Source organism: Tauraco erythrolophus, chromosome 4, assembly GCF_009769465.1.
Source record: "Tauraco erythrolophus isolate bTauEry1 chromosome 4, bTauEry1.pri, whole genome shotgun sequence".
Taxonomy (NCBI): Eukaryota; Metazoa; Chordata; class Aves; order Musophagiformes; family Musophagidae; genus Tauraco; species Tauraco erythrolophus.
The window spans coordinates 26,193,637-26,217,695 of record NC_141468.1 but is presented as its reverse complement, the minus strand read 5'-3'; the positions used below and the strand labels follow the sequence as shown (position 1 = coordinate 26,217,695).

General features: G+C 37.1%; 1 protein-coding gene across 2 annotated transcripts in view; it reads right to left on the bottom strand.

The window, feature by feature from the left end:
* Nucleotides 1-24,059, bottom strand: part of WASL (WASP like actin nucleation promoting factor) — a 49,910-nt gene that overhangs the window by 5,765 nt on the left and 20,086 nt on the right. For both annotated transcript variants that reach the window (XM_086610530.1, XM_086610529.1), the window contains exons 2-8: nucleotides 16,778-16,912; nucleotides 15,442-15,528; nucleotides 14,803-14,899; nucleotides 9,715-9,738; nucleotides 4,557-4,725; nucleotides 1,252-1,294; nucleotides 694-847 (exon numbers count right to left, since the gene is read on the bottom strand). In XM_086610530.1, the coding sequence (XP_086466656.1) occupies nucleotides 694-847; nucleotides 1,252-1,294; nucleotides 4,557-4,725; nucleotides 9,715-9,738; nucleotides 14,803-14,899; nucleotides 15,442-15,528; nucleotides 16,778-16,912 (709 nt within the window). The remainder of the gene's footprint in view (nucleotides 1-693; nucleotides 848-1,251; nucleotides 1,295-4,556; nucleotides 4,726-9,714; nucleotides 9,739-14,802; nucleotides 14,900-15,441; nucleotides 15,529-16,777; nucleotides 16,913-24,059) is intronic.

Sequence of the window (24,059 nt, the reverse complement as noted above, 5' to 3'; positions counted from 1 at the left end):
GTCGTCTAGGCAAATTTATGAAAGTTTGACATTGGCAGTGCAATTTTCAGACTGACTTGCCGTGTTCCAGTAGGTAATGCATCAGCTGAGATCACATTTAAAGGTTAGGCAGGAAATGGCTTATTTGAGAATTTTCTTGCAGCAGAAGCCTGCTCAAAACTAGTACTTTAAATCAGAAAAGAAGCATCTTTTCTTGTTTAGATATTCGTATAAGACTTGCAGGACTCTAGCTGTTCCAAGGTTTGTTACACAGTGCTCCCAGGGTAAATGGGCACCACACACATATGCCTGTCAGACACGTACTACTATTATAACTGACAACATCAATATTGCTTCTAAAATTTTAATTTATTCACAAGACTGAGATTATAAAATAAACATGCAACACAGTCTGAAAAAACCTACATGGAATTTACTGCATAGCTTTGCAGTCAGACTAAGTCTTACTGGAAATTACTCCACTGACACAGATAAGATCCTTATTCTTTAGGGAACAAGTATTCTCATGGGTCATACATGAACATTTTTACACAGCGTATGGTGTACAGAAACATTATGAAATCCAATGCAACTGTGGTGACATGAAGCCCAGAGAAGAGAATCCAAAATTGCTCACCATCAACAGTTTCTACTCTAATCCTTATAGCAAAAAATGCCCTGCTAATTTTTATGTGGAAATAAAAGGAATCCCACCTTGTCTGCGCAGTTCATTTTTAACAGCTTCCACACCTCCTGTTTTTTCAATGAAATCATATATGACCTTTGAAGTTTCTTTGTCTTTTAGTTGAGCCTCTGAAATTCCACACAGATCAAACAGGTTTTTCAGTTCTGGGTCTAAGTTGTTTACCTGCAAATAAGATATGCTAGTTTTACATAGCTTGAAATGCAAGATTTTTTTAAAATATAATTTGTATTGAAAAAAAAAATCCCACAAACTATGTAGTTAAAAGGAATAGCAAAGCCAAGTTCATGTCTCTGGGTTGACTTTTCAGTCAGAACAGACTATTTTAGGAGAGGTAAGTACCATGCACAAAAACTTAAGTTTTGCATCTCTTCCCCTCAATCCCAGATCTCTCCTATCCCCTTCTACTCCAACATCTCTATACCCTTGCATCGTATTATAAAAGTCACAATTTATAACTATTTTGAGGTACGGTTAACTCATTTAATGCAAATCTTCACAACTTGCTTTAAAAAGCCTCTAAAGCTTTTAATCATTCAGTGTCTTGAATAACTTATTAAATTACTTACATCAAAACCTGTGTTTGGATCCCAACCAACATGTCCAATGTGTCTAAAAAAGTAGAAAAGTCCATTTAATCACGATAAAAAGGACCTTCTTAACTAAATAAACAGGACATCAAGATGAGTGGAAATTACTACACCAGCTTCTACCTCCAGTCTCATTAAGACACTAAGCAATTCTTACTCCGTCTCACTTGAGAACGGAACAGTAAAACTTCCTTTGCTCCCACTTTTACACAGCAAGTAGAAAAGTCATTTCGTCCCTTGGGTTACGGTCTGTGGCAAAACATGAAGGCTCCATGCCATCCTGTGGTGCATATGGATGGTGACAGAAGGACTCCAAAGAGATTGAGGAAGGAGTTTCGCCTTTATATAGTAACTGGATTTTGAGCTACTGCCAAGGTCTTCAGTGTCACGCAGCTGGAAACCTCCTCCTCCCTACCATCGCTGTTTGTTCTCTCATCACCCTTCTCCCATTCACTTCCGTCCTTCAAAGACGAAAAGTCAGGACTGTTTACAGCTGCCATTTTCTCAGGCTTCTAGTAGCCATTTCACATGGCTACTAAAGTATTATTTTATGTGATGCTACAACCAGCTAAAAAGGCAGAAGAGTTTGTGGCTCTCCAAGTTACTTCATGCACTTGCAGTTGGTTATAGCAGACAGAACCATCATGTCATAAGCACTCCCATGTTTTGGGTTTCTTTTTGCTAATGGCCACTTCTAGAAACACAATGCAGCCTTCAGGAATCATAGAATGGTTTGGGTTGAAGGCACCTTAAAGATCATCTAGTTCCAAGTCAGAGCTAAAAATACCAATACTGTTAGTAGCCCACACAGTTTAGGTTTAGGTTAAGCTTGTTGAATTAAAAGGACTGTTTCACTGTCCTTATACTGTGCTTTGTGCAACAGACCTTGTATTCTTGCTTGGATCTGTCAGCACCACCAACAGCACAAGTTTTCTTAATGAGAATACTGAAGCTCAATGATGAATCCTGGTCACAATATAACTATAATTAGTTAACTACTTAGTTAGCGGCAGGAAAAGTAAAAGATCTGGTTTAAAAATGACACTATGCTACAGAAAAGGCAAAAAAAAAAAAGGAAGCCCTCTGTTTTGCCTAAATATTTAAATGCCTTTTACTACCAAAACTTGGGACAATTTATTGATTACAGAATTCTGGATGTGAGGCTACAGCTTGCTTCACATAAACTAGACACACATTTCCTAACATACAGTTTTATATCAGATTTTAATGTATTAACTGGCATATGTAAAGTGACAAAATTTACGAGCCAGTACAATCTTACCCACACATTTCTGCGTATCTGTGCAACTCAGGATGCTCTTCTAAGATGTCATGAACATACAATTCAGAGCTTAGTGCACTTAATTGTTATTAAAGTTTATATGGAGTAGTGTTATCATTATTCCTCATTTATTTTCCATCCCTTAGAGTAAAATAAGTTACTTGTACACATTGACTGTAACATATTTGTTTTCAGAGGTCTTTTCAATGAAAACACATACTACAAGGTAGCTGCAACTCTTAGGTTACTTAGAAGAACATGAATATAACTTACTGCTGTAAAGCAGAGTTCAATTATTTTTTTGTTCTAAACGCTGGATGTCCATATCTGTCTAACAGAAGGCATTTAAAGGTTTTATCTACTGACTGCAACTTTGATCCGGCATAAAGAAACTTACACAAGAGTGTTGGTCTTCACCAGTATGACTGCTTGAATTACATACAAGTTATCCTACTGGCATATTTGCCTAACAATAGCAAACACCAATTCCCCTGTTTGTACAAAACCAGCAATTAAAGTATCTTACACAGTAAGATGACACACAGCTGCACTCTACAGGAAACTTAACTAGACCTTAAGCTGAACAAAACAGACTTTCAATCTTCTTTTGCAAAAGTTCACCACTTACAATTTAATGTTACATTTAATGATACTAGAACATGTTTGAACATCCTTAAATATTTTATCATCTTATTGGGTTTTCTAGGTCACAACCTGATAGACATTTTAAACAGTCTAAAATTCGTTTTATATCTGTGCTGCTGCACAGAGGTAAGACATGCAAACACAAATCATTATTTGCAATATTGACCGTGTGTGCTGAAGTCTGCATCAGTAGAGCTGCAACAGTGACCAGCTACCAATCACTATTCAATTTTGTTTCACTCTTCCTTCTTTCCTGCATTTTTCAGTTTAAGTGACACTAATAGATGCAGCACCTCACTGATACTTGGATCAGAAAGAACATGGTTGAAGTCTAAATTGTTCAAGCACAGTCTGGTTGGGGAAGTGTTTTAGCCCACCTCTCCTTTTATTTTCTGTTTACTATGCCATTCTACTGAGCACTTAACACTGTGCTGTAACACTACTGTAACCGGTAATACCAGCATTACTTTTATGGAGTTTTATTCTGGTGAAGCACGTCACTGGAAGTGATGCAAAATAATGGTTCAAAAGAACAAGACACTCACTGGGCATGTAAACCTCACCCTGGTTTTCTAATACTTCACAGAAACGGATCTTTCCTGTAACTAACTCAAGCTCTTTAAATTCCCGTTGCTTTAGCAAATAAAGTGCACTTATTTTAAAAGGCAGAAGATACTGAGTTATAATTCAAGAAACAATAGTCAATTCAGTAAAGTGACCAAAACCAAGTTTCATGAAAGTGAAGCTTAAAATGATACATCATCACTATCTTAAAAGATTGAAGGGATATAAGAAACGATATTACAAAAACCCCAACCCATTCCAAAGAGATATGTACATGCATGCTGTACTTTCATCACAAGATATGGGTACTAGCCCACATGTCAGAGAAAGCAAGTTTGTAAACAGAAAGCCAGAGATGAAAATACGGCTATGTCATTTCTGCTGTTATGACAAGTCAGGATCTGCATGTGTACTCTACACGACAAAGCACAACTAAGAAAGCACAGCTGTAAGAATAACAGCATTAAGGAGCTGACCATTGCAGCTGAATATGAGTCTGCACTGAGCCAACTACTTCAGTAAGGCATCTTCATGCAGCTAAATTGTTTTCTAAGCTATTTTAGGATAGCAAGTTACTTATTGTTTACAGCTGCAGTAAACTAACTCACCTGTGTATAACCTAACCTGCTTTTAAACCCCATAGCATTCCAACTAGCATTCATTGTAGTTCAAATGACATACCAGAGTCGCACATTTAAATCTTGAGCAAGTGTAAATATCACACACACAAAAAACCCACCACGAAAAAAGCCCACCCACCAAAAACCAAACCCAAACTCAGAAAAGTCCTTACTGGAAATTAGATGGTGTTCCAATATCCGCCTTTGTCAATCTTCTCTTTTTAGTTTTTCCTTTCTTCTTTTCTTTGGTATATGAAATATTGTTGACTTGTGGAGTATAAAATCTGTTAGTTGTAATTTCTGGGTTTTTGATATCAACAGTTGCCATTGGTAGATTTGGGCCTGTGAAGGTAAAGGAAAGGATTTTTACTATTGTGTTTCAACAAAGCCATATTTAACCTACAAACTTTTTTTTTCTTTTTTCTTTTTTTTTCTCTTGAGTGGCAAAAAATTTGTACTTCAGCCACAGCTCTACATGCCACATGCATCCAGCTGGGTTCTGCATGTCAGACAGATAGACTGAAGAAAAAAATAAAATTTTGCTAGAGGAGAGCAATGGCAAAAAAGAAAAATTTTCTAAACTAGAATTTGGTTTTTGCCAATTTGGCAAAGAAAGTAGTTTTAAACTATGAGTTTTCATGTGCACAGAACACCTGGAACAAGACACACTAAGGCTAAGACGCACACAGCTACAATCCTGGGCAAGACCAAAGAAGCGAGTGCCATAAGCAGTAATATCAGCACACCGGTACCTTGGCAGCACAGTGAACTCATCTTAAAGGAGAGGAAACCTTTGCTTAACAAGCCCCACGTGGGGCTGCTTTCTGCCATCACACACAGAACCTGATCATCACCAGAACTTCAGAAGGCCCCTCTGGAGCTCCGGACACGCTATTGCCTTCAAATAAAGCACATTATCTATGGAACTTTTCAGGATTTCTCATGTCTTACTCTTGGACAGGTTTGCAAAATAACTAAAGTCCCAGATAAGAAGTAGAGCTTGAAGAATAGTGACAGCAAAAACAACACCAGAAATACAAATCAAACACTCAAATTACAAATTACATTTCAAACCTTGTTCCTCAGTATAAACAATTTTGAGTTATTGCTCTAGTTATTTAAAATGCATCTGAATTATACTCCTGCCAATTTTAGCATTATGTTATTGTGTAATACTAGCAAATAAACATATCTAGCATGTTTTCCACTGAGTTTTTTTAGCTTTGACAGAAAACAACTCTTGACAAAAGCGATCGCAGTATTTAAATACTAAAGAGGCAATTTATGCATTTTTCATATATATGTATGCATGTATGTATACATACACGCATATTTTTAAAGAAACTTGCAAAAAGAATAAGTAATTTCCTTCTGGAAGAATGGGATTAAGCAGTCAATTTAAGACCATTTTGGCCAGAAATAGTTTGAAAAGTATCCTCTACTTCCCTATGAGTTACTACCAAATGGTTAGTCAATAAATTAAAATAAAACTTATGCATCCAGTCTTACTGGGCAGATGATAAAAACATCTAATTGGACTTTGATATATCTGAACTTTATTTTGACACTATTTTTTCATAACTGCATTTTGCACAGATAATTCAAAGTCCTCCTAAGCGCTCTGAAAGGATCAACGAGCTTTAGGTTTCACGGTCCAAAGTTCGAATCAGAAAGGTGAAGCAGACAACACAATGGATAACATAGCTGACATTTGTAGTTTAACACCTCAGCAGAAACCATAGTACTGCCCAGAATAAGAAACAAGAACAGAAACACGACACTGGGCTAGACAAAACTCATCTAAACCCACAATAACTCCTACGTTCCTGGAAGAGTCTTGAAGGACAAGATTTAAACTGAACTGAAACTGCAAGAAGAATTTGTGAAATGTTTTCTGCTAAGGGGAAATGCTTTGATCTGGAAATGCTATGATCTAGACAACTGTCCTTTGATAATGCCAAAGCACAAACTGACCACATTTGCAACTATGCAAAACAATTTGCATTGTTAAAGTCTCACTTAAAGTTTGCATTAAATTCACTAATCATCAAATATTATTAACCCAAAACTTAATAAGCGGAGTTAAATGAAGTCTTCAGGATGAATTGATAATTACTGTCTTAATTTCATTAGATACAAACCAAAAAACACTGTAGGAGTTCATTTTCACTTTAATGACGTATTATATTTTCCTTATTCTATTCTATTTTCACGTATTATATAGATATTTGTTCTTTCAACAGGTGTACTGTCATTCAAAAAGAAACGTGCATTTGCAATGCTAGAAAGTTTGGGATATTATTCTCACAACTCCTAAGGTGAAAATGCACCTTTTAAAACATAAAATCCTAAACTAACCATACATGCTTTTTAACCATGTAAAACAGCAGCCATTTGCAAACTGAAGTTTTATTCAGCTGAGCTCAAATCAAGGACTGATAGCCTGGTTCCTTGATACTAATAATAATATTCATACAGGAGATCACAGTAACCTCTTAAAGATGAAAAGTTTTCTTACCGTCAGGTTTAGACCTTAGATGTCCACGAGAGATAAAAGACCCTTGGAAAGAATTGTACTCTTCTAGAACTGCCATATTTATGTCCAGTAAAATCTTTCCCATCATAAGACACGCACCTTCCCCAGCAGGTATAGAGAGCTCAATAAATGAAGATGAGAGAGGCATATAGAGCTCATCGTTAGGAAGTACCTGACAGTACAGTGGCCTTAAGCATCCACTGTTACCAATATCTGTGACATCTTCAGAAGGGGCTCCAACAAATGTAGTACAGAACATTTTTATATGTTAATTCTATGAAATTCTCTGTATTTTATTTAGAACCTCTCTAGGCATCTGTCCCAGACTACAGGCAGCCCTACAATAAACGCAAACTGTTCTAGTTAACAGCTGAAACAAAATTCTGCCACATGGCTCTTAAAGATTCCTCAAAACCTAATTCTCTGGCAAATCCTTGTTTCACTAAGAGGTTAGTTCAACCACAATAACTCTTCTTTATTTGCATAAAGAGACCTAGCTATTACAAATGAGTAGAACATAAACCCCAGGAAATTACAGACTAATACATTTTACATAACTGTTAATGCCAATTTGATTTTAATCCTGCAATTCTAAAAAAAAAAAAAATAAATCTTAAATCCGTATCATTGAAAACGTCATACAAAAAGAGTGCTTTTTCCATGCAGCTTTAACATATGCAGAAAATCCAGACAAACAAGCCCCACTAAAACAAAATTCCCCATAGTATTTCAAGCATGGATCATGTGAGTACAGAAATGTGACTGTTATTGTTTTTCAGTTTTGAAGATAATTATGCATTGATACACAGTACAAAAAAAGCAGGTGTTCCCTTTTTTCCCCCAACAGAATTCCACTGCATACAGAGAGTAAAAGAAAAACCAGCTGATATTACAACAGTTTTTTCCCCAGTTACATGGTGATGATAGTATGTATCTGCTTGAGTCTGAATTCCAAATGCTGAAACACACAGGCTATAACCCATGAGCTGAGCATATCTCACCTGTGACTACAGAGGACATGAACACACCTAACTCTTTGCCAGCAGAGAAGCCAGGCATTGTAGAACGTGACAGAATCAGATAAGGAAGACAGGTCGTGAAAGAGTACATGGACTCCCAGTGAAACAGTTTAGTAAAAAAAGCAGAGATGCTCAGAGCTTTGACTAGCGATTATAAAGCTGAAACACTGGGCATAAACCTATGTATTCCACAGAATAGTCAAGATAAAGGCACAAGATCAACGAATCCAAGTTTAATATGCAATATTTATCTCAAAAAAGTGTTGTTTCCTGGGGTCTTACAGGATGAATTATGCGAGTATTTTAAGCACAAAAGTTTTTGCAGATTTAGTTTTCTTAAATCTTATTCCAATCACAGATGGAAAACTAGACAAATAAATTGTGTTACTGTTAGTAACATTTACAGTAGACACCAAGGCTAAATTTTTTGTGGTAGGTGGCACTACACAGTCACTACTACTGTTTTAATTCCCATCTGCTCTGCAAGACATTGCTATCAGGGATGCACTATTTAGGTGAGCAGAAGCAAATGTCACTCAAGAGGCAGAACAGTTAAAACCTTCTGAAAGCTCAGAAAATCTGGTAGGGCAATCATGGATGGTATTACTATGATTGTTTCAAAACTAAACAACCCAATCATAGTTGAAGGAATTGATACTAAAAACGCCTGGTCTAAGCCAATGGTTGCCTGAACTTCCTCAAAACAATGTTTACGAAAGAATAATTTTTTTAAAAGTATTCCATATGAGGGAGGCTTTATTTGGATATAAAAGATATCAGTAGCTCCCATAATTCAGGATTAGTTAAGGATTACCTATTTTGGTGACCTACCAAGATGCTTGGATGTCTTGGTTAGTATAAATTTAAGATTTCCCTCTCAGGCCATAAGGGGACCTCAGATCATCAACTGACTATATACCCTTGCTCAAGCAGCAAACTAACAGATACAGTGATATGACCTATGATGTGGATCACCACCAGAAATATCACAGGAGAAATCACTTTTTAACCTCAGTGTGAATTCAGAACTACAAAGACTCCAAACTTGATATTCATTGATGTGCACTTTTTTCCACTTGATTTTAGAATAGATAGTAAAAAAATTTTTGGATCAAGCCGATACATAGTTTTGACTATGTTTATCAATTTAATGAGAGGATCTCCTGAAGAACCTCTGTCTTCATGCCAGTGACATGAACTGCTGAGAGGCAAATAGATTCAAATAATCCTTCATGCAAAAAAGTTTAATATTGACAAACACATGACATATGACCAAAAGGCTGCATTACACAGCTAGTCAGATGCACCAAAACTGAAACTTTATGGATGTTTTATGAAATTATTATAGATCATAGACAGACGATATCTATGCATAGATATACAGACATAATTATGTCTACCTTTAGACAAACGGGCTTTTAATTTCAGCAAGGTTCTGTATTGTGATCCTATATATGCATATTCTGAAGACCAAGCAGCAAATGCAAAGTACAAAGTTTTCTCTCAGTTTAAGCTGAAATTGTCCTAACTGCAACAAAACATACTCCTCCAAAAACACTCTTTACAAATGCCAGCTAAGCCACAAATCTTTCAAGCTACAACTAAACAAACACCAGAGAACAAAACCGAGACAAATACCCTAACCTCCAGAGTAAGAGTTTACTGCTTTTGCCACCGCATGACTACCTTGAAAAAGTCCAAAACAAAGCTATACGTAAACAGTAAGCGACAGCAATAGGAAAAAATAAAATGCAGTGATTAAAGCAAAAACCTTACCATTTGGTGGGTCTCGTCTTTTTTCTGTTGAAAAAGAAAAAGAGCTATTTATTCATAGATATCACAGGAAAATTTGTTGTAAATTTTAGTTTCTAGTAAAGCTTTTAATGATCTTAAACTCAAACTTAACAATCTATTAAAGCCTACATGCTGTGCAGTTAAAAAAAAGCATTACAGAACAGTAAAAACCCAATCTTACATAACAAGCACCGATTTCAAGTGAGCAAACTGAGTAAGAGCATAAGGAAATAGCTACGGAGCTGGTTTCAGACATTATGACTCCAAAGTAAGGTGAAATATTCAAAAAGTAGCTGTTTTGGTACAACCCATCAAAGCAAGATTTTTGAAGCGTTATGCTTTCTGATTTCCACTGAATGACACTTCCTTAATTTTTATTTGAAATACAATTAGCACTTTTATACAGTATTGTTCTGCCACAGAACCTAAAATATATTATAATTATTTTTGGGTTTATGCACAGAAAATAGGACGCGGAGGGGCAAGATGCTTCACCTATGTTATCCAACAGGTAACTGAACAATGCGGAACAGAACTAGAATCTCCTTAGTACTAATCTGATATTCTATTCACAATGCCAAACTGTTTCACAGACTATGAAGAATTTGGGTTGATGATTTAAAATGTAGTTGTAAATATTTCACACCTCAGTACTCTCAGCCTATAACAGTAATTTCTCCTTTAAAGGAGATTTCTCTCACTATTAATTCCTATCCACCACAAATAACGTTTACCTACCCTGCAACCATCCTTCCAAACTCCCAGTACACAGTTACACTATTTGTGTGCATATACATGCACTCTTTTTAAAAAGTTTGGATTTAGCAGTACCCTTATGGGTAAGCAGTTTGTCATCTTACAACACCAAAAAACATGGCTCTATAAGGAAGGCTGTGCATCCCTCCCTTTCAGATCTGGAGTATCTGAAATCTAACAAAGACTCCCAGGATTTTTGTACTGAGAATCTGTAACACACACACTTCACTTTTCAGCAAGTCCCAGAAAAACTGCTAACTTCTTGTTTTTTCCAGACACAAACATAAGGGGAAAGGAGAAGGTGCTTCCACAGATGGTGTTGACCTTGTCCTACTAATATTTAAAAAAAAAAAAATAAAAAATCTACAATTCTAAATGTGCAAGGTGAGTCAGCCTCGTATCAGTCAGCTGGTCTTCAGATAGGAATAAAGAACCTGTCAAGGTCATCAAACCTTCAGAGGAAGGTGACCAAAACCCCTTGAGAATCAACTTTCACTGAGCAAGTCTTCTAAAGACAGACAGTTGCCTCTCAGCTCACGGCAGGTTAGTTTTAGTCACAAAAATGGAGAATGTCTGCAAGAGCACCCCAGCAAAACGTATCAGGTCAGGGGGGAGGAAGACTTTTTGGTCAAATACTGTGCTTTCTCTTCCTAGAATATTCAATTTAAGAAACCACTTATTTTGTACTGCCAAAAAAAAGCCAAACAACTTTTGGAACATAATTAGAGTTTTATCCAACAACTCAGAGAGCAAAGGAGAAGGCAGGACTATTGCAAGTCATTTGGCACAGGATGGGAAGCTGGCAAAAGCAGGAGGTATTCATAGAAGTGTTAAGTGGCCTTGTGCCAAATCATGGGAATCCATTACAATTTTCATCAGAAGAAAGAGTTCAAGAGATAAGATAGTGGAAAACAAAGCAAAACTTTTTAAACACTTCCTGTAATTTTTTTGCTGGGTATATAAAAGATTAACTTGTGGCCCAAATATTTTAGACCTGTTTTTTCGTGATTCCCACTGCTGTCTAGAAAATATGAACTACTGTTCTGAAGTGCAGATGACCTGACTAGAGAGTAGCAGATTTCTCCTTTTTTTGAAGATGGAGATGCCTAATGATCTGAAACAGACCAACTTCACCAGCTGCCTATGTCCAAGAAATACAGCTCCCTTCAATAAGTATTCCTGGAAACAAGAATGATCTCTGCTGAGACTTGAATTCAATGCAAGCTGAGCACTTCAGAGATGCCCCTGTCTCTCAGGCAATAAAAACAAAAGCTGTGAGCAAAGACGCTCAAAAAAAAAAAGCTCTCCACATTAAGTACCCAACTTGAAGCTTATGAAGTGCATAAAAAGGCTAAAAGTTTGTGGAGGAGAAAAGCAGTTTCAGAGCGGGCTAACACAGCTCCCACCCATGAGCTGCAAGCGGTCCATAAAAATTAGTCAAGAAGCCACCTACTTCAGAAAGGCGGTTAAGAACAAGGCTCTGTTCCACACGTCTCTGCTGCCTGTTTATGCCCGAGTGCTCAGCATGTGGAGAGAACACTTGTGTGTGTACACACATTAACATTTCTGAGGCAAGATAATAAAAATAAAAACTAATGGTACCTATGTGCAAGGATACTCAAAAGTAGAATGTACTACACCGAGAAGCGAAACACACTGTTTGCCCTGCCTACCAGGGTGACTATTTGGGATCAGTTTAAGAATTAAATGGAGAGATTATTCAAGTAAATCTACAGATTATTTAAGTAAGTCTACCAGAAAAATTACCTTATTTTAGTAATTTCTTCCTAAACTAAGGTTAAGAATGTAATTGACTTTTAAAAAAAAATGATTTGGAATTTAGCTAGATGAAAACCAGACTGATACTAAAAAGATTAAGACAACACATCAGTAATTTTTTTCTCTGCCTTTATCCCTCATTCTGTTCCCTATTAGATATTTTATACGTTTGCAAGCTTTTGCACATTGGAGTCAAACTTTCACTTCTCTGGAACTCCAGATGCACTTACTCAGGAGTTATCTGTATACTGGAATGCATTTCACACTGAGTGAGGAAGAGCAGAATACTGCTGCCTCTTCTTGCAGCTGTTGGACAGTATTTTGTGTACTAGTCTCAGCACCAAGACAGTTTCATGAGCCAGAACTGCTGCTCTTGTTACCTTCCAACAACATCAGCTTTCCATAAGACACCTGGAAAAGTCTTCTAGCAAGCCCAGAATGGCATAACAGGGTACTAAGTGATATCACGGAGTACTCATTTCAGTTGAAAGCATTGTCAGGTGGTGCTGCTATGAAAGGAAACATATTTTGGAAGGCATAGGAGTAAAAATCCCATTGAAACAGAAAAGCATCACAACTACCAGACTATCACCTCTGTGTTTGAGAAGTTGAGATCCATTAGAGTTTATACACACAATTTATATATACATTATAAATAATATACAACTTTGAGATATCATGTACATTGCATATAAATCTATGTATAAATTAATGTTTTATACAAACATTTATATATAAACAAATATGTAAAAAAACGACAGAAAATCAGCTTTGACTTGGGCAAGTGCAAAGCCCATGATTTTAGAGGCAAAATTAGACAGTCATATCAGTGACATACAGAACTCCATCTAGTGGCTTGAGTAAGGAATCTCACGATTGTTTTCAATTCTTGTTTTGCAAGGCAAAAAACTAGGGGAGGTTTTGTCTTGATTTTGTTTTTTTGGTTTTGTTTTGGGGTTTTATTGGTTAGTTGTTTGGGTTTTTTTTAATTGAAGTTGTCTTCAAGTTGTAAATGTTTGGGGAAGGGGAGTTGTTAAAAGAAAATGTATGAAATCAGCTCATACTACAACATGAGTTTGAGCACACAAACCAAGATATTAGCTCAAAGAGTAAACATGGAAAACTCATGTGGTCCTGTGAAGAAAAACTCTATGTGGAAGAAGAGAGGTGAAGCTCTGTTGTGTGAACAGGAAGTCTGACTGAACCACTACATTCAAACAAAGTTTGCTAAGGCGAATAATGCAAACATATTTCCTCCCAAGTCATGTCTGTGCACTGTAGCACTGTGGTTCAGACACATAACAGAGTGAAACTTCAGGAGCAGGAGACAGAATCACAGAATCATTTAGGTTGGAAAAGACCTTTAAGATCATCAAGTCCAACCCTGATGTATGTCTGATAATATTCGAGTTACACAACAAGCATGAGAAACGTTATTACTGCCACTTCTTAATGACTCCATTTCTTCTCATGAAACCCTATGAGTTTACTCTAATTCTGAGCAGATGAAATCTTAAAGAAGCCATTTAAGGTTCTGGAACAAATGTTCTGCACCTGAGTCACCATACCTGAATGAAATCCAAGTGAATATATATAGATCATGCAGGTTCCTAAGAATACTTGCAAGAATGGCACTCCAAGATGAGGGCTTCCTCCCTTTACATTAGCCTACACTGCATCACCGTGTAATTCAATTCCAGAACAGACTATAAAAACACATCCTGTAGCTTGGATGAAAGTCCACACTACAGCTTACAGCAAGCCTGAGCGCATCCATGTGTCCCCAGCCTATGTTTTATATCATCTTATTCTTCATGGACATATGGCTGTCAGACAGGCAAGTCGTTTATGGGCTCCCTGGAAAAGGACCAAGACAAGGTCTGCAGGAAGCCTGAGCTCCCTTTAAAACACTGACCATGTTCCTAAAGCATCTTGCAGCTGGCAAAAAGCATACTGTGCTTCAGACTGTCCTGCGCTGCTAAGGAGAGTAGAGGCACATTATGTCTTCTGTTCTTGGCCTCCACCAAGATCACTAGTTTTGAATAATAGATATTTCTCCACTAAACGCTGGACTAATGCCAAAAATTCATTCATATGAACTACTGAACATACCAGATGATAAAATCTTTGTTACAACCCACTTGGGCTGAGTTTAAACAAATCAGTTATTAACAGCCCAGAGTTAAAAGAGGGTTTAGTCAAAAGTGAAAACAGTTCAGAAGCTAGAAAGATTTCTTATTTTCCCACTGACAGGTTACCATTTTTGCTTTCTCCTGATCTGTATTTTCAAACACCACAACCTTAGAGTCTCAGCTTACAAGGAAATTTACAGCAAGGAGCAGTAAGCTAAGTTAATTTAAGAAAAAGATTATTTTTGCACAATAGGGAAAAGCAGCACGCTTCAATAACACAATTATTTCTAAATATAAATATGGCAGTAGTGCCTCCAGTAGCTTTTGGGCATAGGAGTAACTTCCTGCCTCCCCCCAGAACAACACAAACAAGCCTGAATTTAAGATTAATTTGAATATTTACCAGATTTTCTCTGCCGTCGTCCAAGTAAATCTGTTACTGTTTTGCGGAATAGTTTAGCTTCTTCTTCATTAGCAAAATTAAGACCAACTTGACATGTCTGAAAAACATTAATATGCCCCCACCCATGACTAAGAAAATGTTTCAAAGGCTTTCTTAAAGGTTTTCTTACACCTTCTGAAGGTATAATCAGAAAAAATCATCACTGAAAATTTGGAACCAAGTCTTAGTGAAACAGTCTATCTTAGGAATGTCTGTCTACTAATCAAGTTTCTAGAGACCATGGTTAACAAGTTTGAGCAAAATATAGTAGCTTGAAATCAAAGGGGGGAGAGGAAAATCTGTGCTTTAAGAATATATGATACTTCACAAACATCATCTGCAAGTCAAAATGTAATTTCATTAAAGGGAGTTGAAAATAAAGAACTGCATTTTATGTTTCTGTCCTATGGATTAAGCTTTCTAGTTGAGGTACAAAAAAATCCTTTTATGAATAAGCTTAAAAGTTTCAAGGAACGCAGGTAATATTGCACTTTTAAAAATAATTTACAGAATGAAATAAAAACCTCATTTATGTTAAAAGAAGCTACTGTTCAAATAAAAGACATTTTAAAATAGGCATTCAAAGACGTTGAGACTTACATCTCCAGCAAAGGTATGAAAATATCCTCTAGGACTATTATATACAAAGTTATTGTACAGCTCCTGCTCCCACAATAATTTCCCATCCTGGAAATAAGAGACACAAAAAAAAGAGATTTTGAAAAAACTCAAGACAAATTGCAGAGCTTAACTTCTTTCACAATAGAACCCAATAAGAGTTGGAAGTTGCATGGTGTTAAGCATCTACCTTGCTATTAATCCAATTAATGAGTTCAATCAAAATACACCGGAACTTGTGGAAGAGAAAGTATTCCATCAGGTCACCGTGTTCTGTTAAAATTACTGGATGTTTTAAAAAAACATCTTTCAAGTTCTACAGTCCTGCAATAGTGATACTGGGAGCAGCAATACTGACCAGTGACAGGGATATGGTGATAACAGCAGTAACAATAAAGGAGTTTTATTATTTATATTTTATTATTTCAGGCTTGACTTGAGAACAGTTAACTTCAAGGGAACGAAAAAAATCTCACCTTTTTAAGAGGTTTTATAAATTTAAATGGCATTATAATTCAGCACCCAAGGAACAGGTTTCTTACTAAATCCAATACTCAAGTGACCAAATCACAAAGTCAAATGCAAGTGCCAAATGGCAATCCTCAACAAATCTGAGAGACTTTGAGCGTTGAATGCTGACAGATAACAAGCTGCTCCTAGCTGCAGAGATAATGGGAAGCTTTCCAAAGTCTCAGCAAAGTCAGCAGGACTTATGCTTCTCAGTATCATTTTTGTTACAAAAACACATCTTGGATACTTTGTCTCATAGCTCCCACTGTCTTGAGTGAATTTCTAGAATAGGACAAAGATCTTCAGTATGAGCATATATAGTGAGGGGGGAAAAAAAAAAACAAATCAAACTTGTTTGTACTTCAGTTTTCACATATACCAACCCACTAATCAAAAACATTGTTTTCACTCATACAGAAGACAGCATCTATTTTGTTTGTATGACCCAAAGCAGCAACATCTGCTAGAATTTTGATAGCTATCCATACCAGTGACATTACACTAACTGTTCACTAGTTTGACTAATCAGATCTTTAGAGGACAGCTTTTGTGAGCTGTGAGAAAATCGTTATCTGATATTTATTTAATCTGTAAACACAGACATCTATTAAATGATTTAAATTTAGAATACCTGAGAAAGTTGCACTTGCCTATTAATACGCACTGTAAAGTCACTGCTTAAAACACAATCATTTACTTGAGCATTTCTATGAGTTTGTAGTTACAATAACCTACACTCATTCAATTCCAAATGGAGAATTAATATAACCAAGCTTAAAGAGTCTGAAGAAGAAAAAAAAATGCTTACCTTAATGTCAAATATTCTGATAAAATACGACCTCTGCGGATTGTCCTTTACAAGGCAAGCTACACCACAGCATTTCTTTGACCACATGGCATTGCGATCTGCAGTATATATCTGAACAACTGCTGAAGACATCGTCTGAAAAGAAAAGATAGCTATTACTTTTAAGGTAAAAATCACAAATTCTACATTTCAACTTTCATCAAAGCATCTCTTAATTTTGTTCCTTGTTCTAGGCATCACCTTTGATGATTTCCCAGGTGGCAACAGTAAAGTTCAAATGACCCCAAATGACTTCTATGCTTTAGATTTTGACTTCTACACAAGATTTAGACAGCATGAGAACCCAATTGAAATGTTTGTTCTCGCTCATAATATCAGCAAAGAGACTTTGCCTGTAAAGGGTAGATCAGCAACTACGGTAGTCACACAGAGAAGCCCTACTGTACAACTAAATTTCTTTCTGTGTAGTACTTCAGACTGGATAGAAATGCAATACTCAGGCTAGAACTGTAAATTACACAGTGCCTAGAAACACTCCAAGGTCCACTCCAAGGTCCTGGAACGCAACTGTCTACATTGCTTAATGGTTCAAATGGTCTTTGGCATGATTTTAGCCTATGCCAACTAGCAAACTCCTAAAATTCTTGGGCATGGTTTGAGAACTCAAATGAGCTAGGCTCGTTCCTAGTTGACAACTTGAAATCGTCCTGTCTTCAAACAGAGATCTTAATAAGAGATGAAAATTATTCCACATTAGATTGCTTCACTCACTGGGAACATTCCCGAGCATGTTTTCTAGTATATGTGTGTCCTACATTAAGAGTCCTACGAGGAATGAAAATTAGAGCCTTTGAAGAATATTTATTTAGCAGTCAAGTCATAAGGACATAAAGCTTAAAGGCTTTGGAATGGGACAGACCAGAGGCTATTTAGCCCAGGATCTACTCTCCAACAGCACCAGATGCCTGGGCAAGAATACAACAGTACACCACTACAAGATGGGAGTACAGCCCCAGCACCCAGCAGGCTGGATGCTCAAAGCTCCCCTGAGCCAGCATATGTGTTTTACAGCATATGTTGGATTTTTCCCTTGTGAATTTATCTAATTGCTCTTCAGATCCATGTGAATTACGGGGCATCAAAACATTGGGCAGGATTGTATTTCACAGTTCACTTGTGCACTGTGTGAATAGTTAGCTACTTCTAGATAACAGTTTGCCATTCGATAGTTTCAGCTGAGTGTCTCTCCTAGGTCTTACCACCAGGAGACGGTGTTAATGGTTTCACGGTTGCCTCTCCATGCTGAATGTGCTTTTATAGATATTTGTCACACTTTATTGCCCTTTAAGCTCTCTACTGTTTAGGAAATGATTTTTTAGTCATTCTCGTAGCAAGAAAAAAAAATACATCATTCTACACTTTCATTGGGCTTGCCACTCTCACACAGATCTTACCTAGTCCTGCTACAACCTTATTTGATTGAGGATGAGACTCAACACTGTCTGAACCCAGTTTGTTAGTCTTTTCAAGATAGGGCCACAACAATATTGGTTTCTGTTTTATCCTCCATCTCTTTCCCTCTAAGCTTTATAACCTTTGCCCAAAAACTGTGACGTAACTTTCACAAGTCAAGATATAATTCTGTTCTTCTTTGCAACCATCTCTTCAGAAGTTGTCAGATTGACTACTGATCTCTTCAGTAACCTACAGAAAAAGTTAAAGCATGACTGATTGATGAAAAGAAAGCTTTGCAGTTGCCTTCTCAAATGCTCTACCACTAAATATAGAGTAAAACTTTTCCCCTTATAACCTGAAGAGTAATACGAATAATTTAATGATAACTGGACTTGCCAGATGAATAAAAAGAGACCCTTGAATTAGCCATACTACCACAACAAAACAGTTAGCTGACAGAAGTTGTAAGTATAAGAGATGCCATCTTCCCCCTTATATTGCAACAGGCAAAACTTCATTTTGGGCACAACTGGCCAACTTTTGTTCAAAACTTCTGCTAACAGCCTTTTCTCTCATTTCTCCAATATCGTCTCATTGTTAAACTGATAATCTTTTAGACACAAGACAACAAAAAGGAGCACAGGTGGGCCATGGCACAGTTGTTACAAAGGCACCACATTCAATCACAGCAACCACCCCACTGTCCGTGCAAGAAGCCTCCTCAGCCTTCCTGAACAAGTCCAGCTCCACTAACTTCCCCCCAGCAGGACTACCCACAGAAATGGGTGGTCTGGGCAAGAACTACGCATCTTAAATTCAAGGCACAGAAGACAGTGATCTGTGTCAAGAAAGGGCTCCCTATGTGTTGCTACCTATTGTATCTAGAAGCAAGAGCATTAACTGGATTATCTGGATAAACAAGTAACTGTTGTAACTCGACGATGACTCCACATAAAACCTTGAACCAGCAACTACCCTAAGAGTAGACAGAAGAATATTACACAAGAAGAGCATGTCCTCATTCTGCATAATCACAATAGATTTAATATACACTTGAACATCCTATGAGTAGAGCTTAATTTACAAGTTAGAAAACAATTTTACTGAATCTAAACTGTTGTTTTGATGCCTACCAAGCTTAGAGTTCAATTACATTTTAACTTACTCATTAGCATTGTGCAAATTCTTAGTGTTGACAGACTGCAACAAGGCTTTCATGTGTTAGTACATATAATTACAAATTCCACTGTTACACCACTATCATTTTTTTATTAAAGAGACAATACAGGAAAAAGTATAAGGTGTATTTTTGGGCAGAGGAGGACAATAAATCCAACTCCTTTTATTTCAGCCACTGTTTATTTTCATCATGCAGAGCAGTGGTGCTATTCAGCTTCTAGAATACAGGTAGCAAAAACATTTAATCATCCACAGCCTTTGGAAACTTACAAACTTAATTTAAAACTTGCAAAAAATACATAAACCATAAACTTCATCTATCGCTATTCAGTACGAATTCTAGCCACGTAAGTTCAATTAAAAAATATACTTAAACTTTAATTGCAGAATTGCAGCATCTGAAAATATTCAAGCAAATATGAATTTGAGTTTTCTACTGCATTTTCTGAATGAGCATTCACTTTGTCTATTTGGAAGCAAATTAATATAGCCAGCCCAGTTTCTCAGAGAACTCTTGAAGAGAATGTTACGTTTAAAAGTATGAGTTCTTTAAAATTATATGTAAATATTTCTTCACAAGAGGTCACGCCACCGATTTTATAGACAGAATTGAACAGAACTGTCATCAATACTCTGTGTAATTAGTACTTTTTTCCTGAGTATACTGATTTATTACTTAATACCTAAAGTTGTTACTGTATTTTCAGGAGAATTTTGAAGATGGCAGTACTGCTTTGTTTAACAGTTTTGGTGATGATCTTGTCCTTTTTATATCTCTATATATTTGGAAAAGGTGCACAGGAGAAAGAAATAAGGTAGCCCACCAAAAACTGACGGGCCACGGAGATAAGAATCACCCCTCCTCAGCTCCTTTTACTTTTTTCCACAGTCGGCCTCCAGCTGGAGGACATGCCATTGATTCCAGAGACTCGTCACACCCCTCAAACTGATGAGTTATGAAGCAGTAAGTCTGGTGTTGTCAGCTGAACGCTGGCTGCCTCACTGGCAGAGCTGGTCTCATCCTTGGACACACATACTGCAGGATATGCGGTATTGACAAAAGGCTCATAAAAACTTTCTGCCTGCTAAAGGTAGCCATTTGTAGAACGTGATCACAGCGGCCACTGATAGTGTCCAACTGGGCAGCAGCTATCTGTGTACTTTGATCAGCTTCTGGTGTGAACATTTGCTGGCTGCAGTGGCCTGTCAAGTTCATGACTTGCTTTAACTCAGTGTTTCTCAAAAACAGTAAAGCAAGCCAACACAGACAGTGGCACATCTCATTACAAGAAAGAGCCATCACACTAGATTGCTTATGGTTGACATGGATTGTGAAAAGCTAAGAAATTACAGGAGACTACAGACATTAAAACGTAGCAGACCAAAAGGCACAACAAAGAGCAGAAGGAAGATAAAGGCTGTAAGAGGATGTTCAGTCACCCCAGTACACAACAGAACAGAAAGCATTTCAAGACCCATCGGGATGGTTTTTGTAGTCTTCATGTACTGACAGCTGCTTGCGGTGCAAAGATCAAAGACTCATAACATAACTTTGGTTGGATGTGACCTCTATAAGTCTTCCAAGTCCAACCTCCTGCCCACAGTAAGGGTAATTAAAAGCCTACAGTTCAAGTTGCTCAAGGTCGGGTCTAGTCAAGCTTAAAGGCTGCAAATCACCTCTGAGGAACCTGTTCCAGTGCTTAATCGCTCTCATTTTAGTGCTTGTAAAAATGCAACTAAGTTTAATGTATTCTTCTAATGGTTCAGTGTTGTTACTTGCTACGTGTTGACAGTACTACTGAAGACACCCTAGCAGTGATTTTCAATCTTTTTCCAATTTTAAGAGTCATGACTTTCCAATAAAGGTGCAAACCCCTGCATACGTATGTAATATAATCGCACATGACAGGCTTGCTTTTCTTAGTTATCCTTCCAAGCCTCTTAAAGTATCCTACAAATAAAACTGGGGGAAAAAAAAGACTTCTGGCCTGAAAGTCGCAGTAAACACAACTTTAAGATTTCTGTGAAAAAAAAATAAAAATCTGTGGTGAATTGTTGTGTGCAATCCAAACTCTGTTAGAATAGAAAACAATATTTCTATTATCTTTTCTTAAAGTAGGTATCTGGAAAAGTTGCCCTGATCAATACTACACATGGTGAGAAGGAACCTGTGGAAAGCATTTTTGAAGACCTGCTATAGTGGAAATCCCTATTACAGCTAAGCCAACATGCTGAAGCCTGACCAGGTGATGCTGGGTGCTCCCGAGTCACTCGTTTCTTCTTTGATATAAGACCAGGAAGATAGCCCGCCATTTGCTTCTACCAAGAAAAAAAGGGCTGTTGCTATTCATTGACATTAAAACAGTGCTAAGTAAGCCTTCCTCAGATGGCAGGGTTCAGGAACAGATATGTGCTAAAGTCAAGCACCGTTTCACTGTGGAAAATGCTTAGTGAGGTGTAACTCTAATCTTGACCACAAAAAGGACAAGAAGCTTCATTGTTGAGTCAATCTCTAACAGCCTAGCATTATCTAAGTCATGGAAGAAGATACAGAAACTCATTAAAACTCATGAATGAGAAAGATAAGCAGAAGTGAGAATGCAGGGTAGCTAACTCTAGAAAAAAATCAGATTAATCCACAGAAAATTAGGCAATTAGACAGAACTCAGTGGTCGACATTTCTTTCTCTAGATTACAAGTATTTTGCAGAAAAAAAATGCACCAAAATGTAGCTCTGGCCAATCAAATGAAGTAGAAATATTACTTGAAATCTTAGTTTATCTCAAAAAAGCTTATGTTTAAAACAATGGCACATTTAAATGTCAATACATTAATAAATTCACGTTACTCAAAGTAAACAAAATTGAAGTCAGACAGTGATAATGCCTTCATGTTATTCTGCAATTATCTTCAGTATCATAAATATATGGAACTTCCAAAAACGTTTCTGCAGTGCTCGACACAGCTATGCATTTTATCTCATCATTGTTAATACAGAAACATAAAACCTGTGGCAGGGATCAGGCGCTGGCACCTCCTCCCCTTCTCAAGGGAAGGCCTTCGGTGGTCTACACAACCAACCTCTGCTCGCTTTTTCTCGCAGTTTGATTCCCCCTTCTGCACAGTGGTCTCGTTTCAAGACAAAAATGTAGCTATTTTCTTGGCATTGAGGATGTCTCCTGCCATGTGGGAACAGTGCGTTCCCTTCCTGCTAGGAAGGGCTGATAACCCACTTCCAGGGTGAATGTTCTCATCACCACGCAATCCTACAGAAGGCATGCACTGCAATCTCCTCCAATGGTGATTTTAAATGAACTGAGTAAGCCTGCCACTATTCAGATGATCTCTAATTAATTAGGCCACAAACAACATGTAAGTATGCTTCCCTAACGATTTCCACATTGTAAGTAGCAGAAGCATTTGCTAGAGTAGACAAAAATATTTCCTACCACTTTCACAGAAACTTAAAAACTTGAGTTTAATTAGGTTCCAAATTCTACAATATTTATTAGTCCTTTATTAGGATGGCAGGTAATTCAATCCTCTTAAGCATGGATGTCTGGTATGATGGTTTAGGTGCCATTCAGGCATATCACAAGAAATACAAACACAAATCCACACTTTCATCAAGTTTTAGAGGTCTCAGTAAGTATTCACCAGTGTCAATTTGTAATTACTTTTGCAGGTTTAGATGGCAAGGGACAGAGATAGGAAGAAACAGCACAAAGAGAGAAGAGACTAGTGACGCACGAGTCAGACTGCTTTTGCATCCTGCTGACACCTTCCTCTAAAGGACCACAAGGACTATGGCCCCAGTCAGTAACCACAACAGAAGTACAATAGATGCAGACAACTCTTTTTAGCCTTTTTCCCCTTAGAGAACGGTGGATCAGACTATTTATGGTTACTGCATATTGTACAAAAAAAAAAGTGTGATGATACTGTCTTGATAGTATACATACACTTTTCTGCAGATAAAAATACCTTTCAAGGACTCTATGATATTTTGACGATTAACTTAGATTTTGGTAAGTTAGATTTCACAACTTTTAGACTAGCTTATAGTTTTATGTCTTTGCACCAGGTTGCCTTCAGAATCTTCACGAATGAGTCCAACATGTAGCAGTGTTCACCCACCGGGGATTTGGATAGTTTTTATTTGCAATTTGGGTAAACTGTGATTACTTCAATTTTTAAAATTATAATAGCTGTTAAAGATATATTTAACAAATTACTAATAATCTTTAAAGATAAGACAATTGTGTATTGCAAAAAACTTATCTTCAGATGCTACAGACAGGGTTTTAAACTAGTCTTCAATAGCAAGAAGAAATACAGAACTTCAGAAGTTTGCTAGCAGATTGCAACAAGTCAAGCAGCTGGAAACAATCTAATTTTAATGCCATTTACAGGTCATTATTTCAGAAGACAAGACTGATTGCTCCACAGACATGAAACTAAAGCAAGATTTCACATTATTTGACAGAACTGACATAAGAGAGCCTTTTCTAAATAATCACATGAGAAAAGCTCTACTTGGTGCCAGCTGAAAAAATCACTGAACTGAGGCCTCCCTCATCAGCTCTACTGCTTGTGAAATTATTTGCTGCAATCACCAAGAGCGTTCAATTTTAAGCGTAAAGCTTGC